At 38.9% G+C, this 9,527-nt stretch overlaps 1 protein-coding gene across 1 annotated transcript; it reads left to right on the top strand.

Moving 5' to 3' along the window:
- The first annotated feature begins 1,941 nt into the window (after nt 1–1,941).
- LOC116178855 (cytochrome P450 9e2-like) lies at nt 1,942–3,753 on the top strand. The gene is made up of 4 exons (XM_031498483.1): nt 1,942–2,182; nt 2,229–2,392; nt 2,439–3,188; nt 3,235–3,753. Exons 1-4 carry the CDS (start codon nt 1,983–1,985, stop codon nt 3,663–3,665), a joined length of 1,545 nt encoding a protein of 514 aa, XP_031354343.1. The 5' UTR covers nt 1,942–1,982; the 3' UTR covers nt 3,666–3,753.
- Nucleotides 3,754–9,527: the final 5,774 nt, after the last annotated feature.

The following is a 9,527-nucleotide window of genomic DNA, read 5'->3' as shown; positions in this document are numbered from 1 at the left end:
TGGCATCCCTACTAGCCATATTCATCCTCATGGGCGGATCTAAAACAATGGAAGGAACAGGCACTGGTATTTACTCCAAATAACTGAACTTCCATATCACCCAACCACTAGGAAAACTTCATACTGTATTCCAATCACAGTTAGTAACACTAATGCTCAGTGCAAGAACAGTTCTTTTGGGTAACATAAAGAACAAAACTATCAGAATTTTCAGTGACAGCAGGGCTGCCCTCATTGAATCTTTAGAAATTTTAAATCGGTCAAAGTCTTCCATTAGCTTTCAAGGCCTTTTTCAAAAACTACCGGAGAACTTTCGTTCACCTTTTGTAATCGGCTGAGCTAATTTCCGGAGCTTTATACTGCCTTTACACAACTCTATAGAGTTACGAAAGTACTTCAGGTCGCTTTCAAACTTCTTGTCACTAATAGAATTCAGACCTTTTACATATGATATGCCACGTCCTTCACAAAACTTTACAGTTCATGTCCAGAACTTTTTGGAGTTGTCTGGCACCGAAAAGGGTGTGTAAAATTGTTCTATAAATGGTGGAAGAAGTATTTAGGTGGCGTTATGTCGTGCTATACTCGTATATAGTCCTCTACTATAGAACAAGATAGACATGTTCCAAGACTTTTTGGACCACTAAAAGTTTTGTAGGCGTTTCGAAGATCTGGCAGGTCTACCGATTTCCAAGATAAACGAGTTAGATTTGCAAATGAATACAAAATTCCGTAATAAGTTACAGGTTTATTAATTCTTGAAAACCCTTACAGAATTAATTCAGGGAATTATTTAAGTTTCTTCAAGGATTCTACAGATGTTCCTCCAAAACTATTTCTCTAGGATTTTAAAGGCTTTTCAGGGTTTAGGTCAGAAAATGTTTTTGTGAATTAAGTTTTTTAGACAGCCTTGAGGGATAATTAGGCCTACTATAAAGGCACAAACCCTGTTCCATAGGCCAAAAAAATAGCAATAAAGTCAGTATAAAAACGTCGTAGAACCGGGCGTAGAACACTGAGCGAAATTCAGAAATTGGATTTAAAAAGTTCATTAGCTCAAAAAACGCGAGATCATAAAAATGGCCACCATTTACCCGTATAGGGAAGCCAATGAACCCAACCCAAGTGCACTATATTTATAGGTTTTATTATTGGATCATGGATGGTAGAGGAATTCCTTTATCGATTACATGGGAGAAAGGATTAATCGAAAGGATCTCTTTCTTTGGGAGTTTTTTGCGCGGGTCACACTACGAGCCATTGGAAAAATGTCCAGGTATCCCACAGGAATGACTGTGGACCTTAAACTCTACGCCGCTTCGTTTACAGTCGTAGAAAGGTGGAGTTTAAACTTGACCGCAAAACGCGGTACGTACTATCGCTATCTATCCACACTGGAATAATAACCGACCTTGAACCAGTGAAGTATTCGCATAACATACGAGATGGTTTTATCATTCATCGACCCTAGCTAGAAGCGTTTTTTTGCAAAACGCAATTTTAGAAAATATATTATCAGTAGGTGACCTTGATTAATAATGATACCAAATAAACGATTAGGAAAGTTTCCCAGCGATGCGCACTTTTCTGCCCGTTTAAAGTAACCGCGAAAACTGCAGATTTCTGTGGGCGCGGATAATTCACATGAAATGCCCATTGGTTTAGTGGAACAATCACCGTCCATGAACCGTCGCCAAATTCTGCAATCGCACAACTTTGTTTACGAGCGATGGACGGGTTTGCTAATTTCGACCTCATTATTCTACGAATAGTTTCTGATTAAATGTCAGTGTACGGAAAGTGTACTGTTTTCGCCAGATTAATCAACGTCGGTCATTGCTCGTAGGTGATTTCCCAATAATTCCCGATTCATTACCTTGCGCCTTGACTCTGAGCAACATGCGCATCAATTATATAAATAGGGAGGCTACAGCGATTCATGCTCAGTGCGCGCTTACACCTTTTATTGATGCTGCATAATCATGCTCATTATAGTTTTGTTTGTTATCGTCGCGATACTGATTTACTATCAGTTCTTTGAACCGTTCACTTATTGGAGGAAGAGAGGCGTTCCTCATGAAAAACCCACGTTCCTCTTTGGAAACCTGGCACCGGTGATCTTGCAGCAGATGTCAATGGCAGATGCCTCCCTCTTGACCTATCAACAGTTCAAGAATGAAAGGTGACTATCAACATGACATCAATCCATAATGAATGCCGCCTTGCAGGTACATTGGGGTCTACTACTTCCTGAAACCAGGCCTAGTCCTGCGCGACCCAGAACTGATCAAGCTGATCTTCGTGAAGGAATTTGAAACCTTCCCGGAGCACAACACCTTCACGTCAGTCGAAGCCGATCCAATCTGGTCGAATTCGCTCTTTGCAATGCCAGGTAAGCACCAAGTAAAACCGAAACCACCTTTCATCGACATCTTCAGGTGGGCAGCACTGGAGGGATATGAGGGCGATCTTAAGTCCCACATTCACAAGCAGCAAACTGCGTCAGATGTTCTGCTTGATCGACCAATGCACGAAGCAATTCATCGAACACCTGGTCGCGCAAGGCGGCTTCGTCGAAATGGAAATGAAAGACGCATTTTCAAAGGTGACGAACGACATTATTGCGACGACTGCTTTCGGAGTTACATGCGATTCACTTACAAACCCGACAAATGAACTTTTTCGCAACGGAAAAGAAGTCAGTAACTTCAGCGGGTTCGCGAATAGCCTCAAATTCTTTATCAGCAATATCAGCCCGAGTCTGGCTAAGCTTATGAAGATTCGCTTTATAAGCGCGCCGACCACGGAATTTTTTAGGCGTATTGTCAAGGAAACCGTGACCTTAAGGGAAGAAAAGGGGGTGGTCCGACCGGACTTAATTCACCTTCTCATGGAAGCGCGAAAGGGAAAATTAAAGCGCGACCATAGCCCTGATAACCAAATCGCTGCGGTTTCCGAGCACTTTGAGGTTACCGACGATATCATGACCGCCCAAGCGGTGGTCTTCTTCATGGCCGGCTTTGATACCTCTTCCACAGCTATGTCGTATACGACGTACGAGCTTGCGTTAAACTACGACATTCAGCAGCGCCTCATCGATGAGGTTGATCGCACTTTTGAGGCGTGTGACGGGAAATTAACGTACGATCTGCTGATGGGCATGAAGTACCTGGACATGGTGATCTCAGGTACGTGATGAGTTGCTTAGTGCGAGACTGTGACTTTCTTTTACAGAAGCCCTGCGCAAGTGGCCTCCGTTTGCTATCACCGACAGGTGCCCTGTTCGCCCATTTACACTGCCTTCCACCAACGGCGAGAAACCCCTTCTACTCGACCGACATGTCGTTTGCCAAATACCGATCTACGCAATACATCGCGATGAGACTTACTACCCTGAACCCGTAAAGTTTGATCCAGAACGTTTCAGCGAGGAGAACAAACACAAGATCAAACCCTTCACTTATTTACCGTTCGGTGTCGGACCACGAAACTGTATAGGATCAAGATTTGCACTTCTCGAAGTCAAAATAATTATAGCGCACATTTTAAGAAAGTTTGAAATTGTTCCGATAAAGAACACTCCGATTCCTCTAACGTTTAGTAAAGACAATGTTAACCCTGTGTCCGATAAGGGGTATTGGGTGGGTTTAAAGCCTCGAATGTGATATTTTTAGTACCAAATGTAGGATTTTAGTCATTTAATATGTTATCGCACAGTATTCTTTAAATAAATAATGCACATTTTATTTTGGAGGCTTCCTTTGCTTCTTTTACTTATTTTGACCGAGAGGTCCAATGGGTGGAATTCAAATTGACCATGTGATTCTATAATAAAATTGCGCGCCATTTGAAAGAGCACTTACCTTTCAAGGATGCGGAAAACAATACGATTACATAAACTTTGTTTACTTTTAATTCCATGATTAACGGGAAGTACGAGGGCGCAAATGACCTTCGCATTCTAAGTAGGTTTAAAAATATATTTATCTGAATGTTTACGGAAGGTTCATTTGCATCACTATGAAAGTTTTACAACAAAGAGCTACTTTTAAAAGGAATATGTGGCAGTGAATGTTTTCGGAGGTATAATCGTAGAAAATATGAGTTCAATGCATCCAACAAGATAAACAAGACGAAGAGTGATCTTATTCGCTTCAAAAGCTCCAAAAACGACGACAGGGGAGGCATCCCATGGAGTGTAAGAACCGCGGGAAAACTCTTTGAGGCCCTTTTAGGCATTTAGAAACTCTGTTTGGTGCATCTAAAGCGATCTTCAATGACCGACAAGATCGTTTGAAAAGGTTGAAACACTTATAAAAGCTCCAACTTGGATCACTCTATATTAAGATTCGATCTTGATCGGTGTGTCTCATCGTGGGAACCATCACAAGCTCCACGTTTACAAAAAAAAACACAAAAGTCTTTGCTTCCGTGCGCAAAGGTTCTATATAAATGTCCCAAAAAAGAGGCAAACCTGAAGTGGGAGAATCCCCATCTTTTATTCTCAAAAAATCTTGAGAATCGTTGGATGCTGTTCTCTGGACTTACATACCAGCTGGAAGATGTTATGGTGGCGCGATGCCCATGTCAAGACCAAGAGATAGATTCATCTTTTTAAGACAAGGAATAGTGGTCCTCCTGAAGTATTTCATTAAAGGAAATAGCCCAGCTTTTTTTTTTAATTAGCCCTATCGGGATCGATGCCCATGTGGCTAACAGGAATGGAAACAAAATGACAAGGATGACACTCTTTACTCCATGCGGTCTTTCATGGAGACTTTTAATCAGACAAACACAATAAATAGACCACGGAACGGTTTAGGATGACGAACAGAAGTATGTTATGACAGAGGTATTCATCAATGAATGATTTTATTTATTTAAATTTGAATTTTTAATACAGGATATTTGTGCTCAAACGGGCATCTAGCTGGAAAGTTGTGGGGTAGTTTTGATTTCTTTGATTGTATACGTTTTTTGGGGTGATGAATCCGAATCTGAGGTTTGCCAACAAAATTTCATGACGCAACATTGAAAAAAATACAAAATAAGTTGAAAAAGATATTTTTTTGGTAGTTTTGTGCTTACAACTGGAAAACTATCAACTTTTCGAAAATAACCTTCCTATTCAAAATATAAGTACTTAAAATTTCCTACAGACCCCACTATTTAGTTTTTTCCTCGAGGAAGAGAGTGGGAATAATTTTAGATAGCACAGTATAAGTATTATATATTATAAATAATATATCTAATAATATGATATACTGTTGTTCGTTAGAAATTAACTTTTCATACAATTCTGGACTACAATAAACACCTTGAACGTTATGAAAATGAGAAAAAACCACCCTTACATATAAAATTCAAATAATAGTAGGTAAATGCAAGGAATTCACTTTAATTTTAATTTAAGGTTTTAGTGCGAAAAAACTATGTTTTGTGGAGACAGCCGAAATACGTCAATTTTCAACTGGCGCTTGAGCCCGAACGGTTTATCGAGGAAAAAAACTAAATAGTGCAATCTGCAGGAAATTTTATGTACTTTAATTTTGAATAGGAAGGTTATTTTCGAAAAGTTGATAGTTTTCCAGTTGTAAGCACAAAACTGCCAAAAAAATATCTTTTTCAACTTCTTTTGTATTCTTTTCAATGTTGCGTCATGAGATTTTGTTAGCAAACCTCAGATTCGGATTCAGCACCCCAAAAAACATATAGAATCAAAGAAATCAAAACTACCCCACAACTTTCCTGGTAAAAATACAACTTAACTGGATTATTTAGCTTCCATCAAAAATTGCACCAATGCGTCGTAGATTTTTTTGTTATTAGCTTGTCATTCATTTGAATATTGCCAACTAAATTATACATAAAATAAATTATATTCTGAAACGTTTTGCCATTTTTGAAATAGTTGCATTTGAGCTGCGCCAAACAATCCGGGCGATAGAGGGCTGAAAAACAAACATGTTTTTTTTGTTTGGACGCCACCCTTAAAAATCCCTTAAGATTGTTTGCCTTTTTAATTTTTTTCTCGAAGACCATAGGACGCATCAAGGAAAGGGGGCATGTTTTGGGATGGGATCATGCTCTTTTAGATTTTCTAAATATTCTTGCAGAATTCCTACCCGTATCCCTAAACGGGCGGGAAGAACCTCTTTCCAAAAAATTAAATGCACCTGTATAAACATTATTGGTCTTATCGGAATGACATGTGTAGATATAACAACAATCACAAGATTTAAAATGGTTACTTTACACTTCTGGCAAGTTTTGCTTTGGGGAAACCTTTTTTGTGAGCTATTCAACTCCCACGCATTAGAATTGTGGGCATCAAAGGTTAATTGTAAGTTACGAATGTGAAATTTAGAAATGTTAACAGTAGTTAAAGCAATGATAGCCGACTTTACCGGGGGTGCAAGGGGTGCAGGGCACCCGGGCACAGGACCTTAAGAGGCGCCGAGTGCCATAAATCGTGATACTACAAATTAATACATTTTTGAATAATCTCGAGGATTAGAGTAATTTGGAAACGCAAGAAAAAAAAAGTCTTAATCTACAAAAAAAATTAACAAGTGGCATATAGATCTGATATAGATGGGGAAGATCTATTCAATGAATTAGAATTACTGCCAAAATTTTCTATAAATAAAGATAAAACTTCATTAGGTGTTTTAAATTATAATATATATCGTAATAATTTAATGTCTGTGTTTCCAAACTGGTGAGTAGCTTTAAGAATATACTTAACACTTCCAGTGACCGTAGCTGAAGGCGAAAGGTCGTTTTCCAAATTAAAATTAATTAAAAATAATTTACGGCCCACTATGACCCAAGATAGGTTGACAAATTTGGCAGTTATTAGCATAGAATCTGAAATTAATATTAAAATGCACTTGCCAATTCCAAAGCTCGAAAAATTGACTTTGATGTAGGTACCACTTAATTAAATATAGTCTGTTGACGTATTGTGATTTTAGCTTGTTTGATTTTAGATAAATAAATAAATAAATGAAACCCTAACATCACATTGTATTTTTTTATTGACAGGGGGGCGCAGGCTGACCCCCGGCGCAGAATATGCTTGAGACGGCCCTGAGCCCAATAGTCCTTGCAGTTTCAGATTCTGCTCCAGAATGGGCTCCGGAATCTTAATTGTATACCCTTATACTCCATAACTATATCTTCGCATATTAAATTAAAAATTAAAGGGACGAATAACGCCTTCCAAAGGTTTTGCTTCAGGGTCGTGATTGGATATTATGTTTTATTTACCCATCAACCTAACTTTCCCTCCACTTTACCATAAACAGAAACCTAGGAACTTCAAATAAAGATCAGATTCTAAAATTTCCATCCAAACTCGCGAATGATTTCATGCGCCCTCGGCTCGTAACTGCAAATTTTAACATAAGTGAAAAATGAAAGCCATGAACGTCTTCCCAACCTCAAGATTCAAGTTTTGCTTGAAAATTGGCGAGTGTAAACGATTTTCTTCAAGCTCCTAACTTTAAATGTTAGACTTTTTTGTAGATCATTCAACCCCATATTTTTAATTTTTGAGCTTTACGGTAAAAATTAACGCTAGGATTGGCCAAGGAGCATCTTCGTCTATAATTTTGTTTCAGTATTGCGACGAAAAGTACGTTTTTTGCACCTGTCAACTCCTAACATTAAAGTTTTGCTTTTTAAACTGGACTACAATCTCATCTCCATAAATTAATGTTATCATTTTTCGTTATAAATTAAAGCAGGCTATACACCTCGATTGAAAATGCTTCTATACAGGGTAGTTCAAATGCGTGGCTTCCCATTAGGATCTCCATAACAGCTATGGATAGAGGGTAGGTTAAATGAGGGGCAAAGTTTTCCCTTTTTGTGATTGACATTTTTGAAAAATCTTTGAAAATAACTGAAATATCACCGAAAAGCTGAAAATGGCAAATTTTGTTTTAATTTTACCTAGCTTAAACTGTCAGAAATGAACGGTTTCCGTTAGCACCTTCTATGGGCATTTTTATCTGTTCTATCTGTTATCAGAATTTCGATAGCAGGTTAGATGTAGAGCTACAGGCTACTACTTTCTTATTTCTTATTGGCGCCATGTTGAATAGGACAAAAAAGAGCAACAATGACATATCACACACACTCTATCCCCCGTGCTCGTCGGGGCTAAAACCGAGACTGATAGCGACGATGGTCGTCGTTCCCGATGAACCTCCAAAGTCAAGGTGTTAGCGAGGGCTTCGTAGCACTGCGGTGCAGTATCGATATCGGTATTCGGGAGACCAGCGAGTAAGTGGCCCATATCCCTCGAGAAGGGGCTGGCAGCAAGCCCTGGACAAGCGGCTCTGCCCAGGTGAGACCGCATTTCCGTACTAATCGCGGAAATTGCATGGACGATTTCAAACCAAACAAACACTTTCTGGGCTCCTCGTCGAGGGCAACCAACAATCCGGGCCCTCAAAAGTGCAGGCTTCTCGAGAGAGGGGACGGCTCCAACGCAAGGCCATATTCAGAAACTTGGACGTGGGGTAGCTTCTATTCACAAGTGGGGATTTTGAATGCAGAACTTGGGGTAGTGGCGATTTTTTAGTATGTTGTTAAGCTTGGAGCCCTAATGAAAAATTCAAGTTAATGACCTCCTGGAGCATGCGCTCGAGTCGCCATCTTGGATTTTAGGTACACAAATTTGGTTTTTTGAACTTAAAAAAACTCAAAAAAAAACTCAAAAAAGTACAAAGTTAAAGAGAACAAAATTTTCTGCATTTTTTGTTCAAAAAAGTTTTTTGTAACACACATAAATGTTAGGAGTTACAACTCCATGAAGTTGCACTATTTGAAAAAAAAATGCGCGAACTTCATTTTGGTTAAGTTTTATTTTATTACTCTTATTATATATCATTATATTTTTACATAATTATAAAAATAACTAAAATGCACTTGAATATTATCATTTAACAGTATTATACCTTTCGTTAAAAGCGAAAAGTATATCGCATTTTTTTTTTAAATTTAAGAATAGTAAATTATGATTTTAGAGCGTTACAGAAATTAATTTCTACTTGGTTATTGTCGGCCTCCTGGTCGTAGATTTGGTCCGTAGCCTGAAAAATGTCGTTATCCTCGTTCTCGCTATCAATGCGGATTTCCGTCATATTCCCGCAAGATTCTCCGTTGCAGAAGCCACATGCAACCGAATAATTAAGTCCATCCTTTCGACAGCTGCATGCCCCACCACACCCCTTTTTGCAGTTACAAGATACCAATTTTAATAAGGAATCGGGAGCTGGTTTTTCCGCCATTACTATGGGAGTGAGCGACATGCTTCCAACCCCAGCCTCCGTACTCCGGCCTCGGCAATCTTTTCTGACTTGATCTTGTTGGTTGAAAATATCAATTATTTTATGAACCGCTCTGTTCTTTTCTATCAGCGTACAAAATTTAGTTTTTCCCTGATTGAATAGGGATGACGTAGTGTCACAACCATTGAAGGCAGCGCAGATAAGGGAGAGGGCTCCACTGGATCA

This window comes from Photinus pyralis, unplaced genomic scaffold, assembly GCF_008802855.1.
Source record: "Photinus pyralis isolate 1611_PpyrPB1 unplaced genomic scaffold, Ppyr1.3 Ppyr1.4_LG8, whole genome shotgun sequence".
Lineage (NCBI taxonomy): Eukaryota > Metazoa > Arthropoda > Insecta > Coleoptera > Lampyridae > Photinus > Photinus pyralis.
The sequence above is the reverse complement of the archived record's forward strand: the minus strand, read 5'-3'. Positions and strand labels throughout refer to the sequence as shown.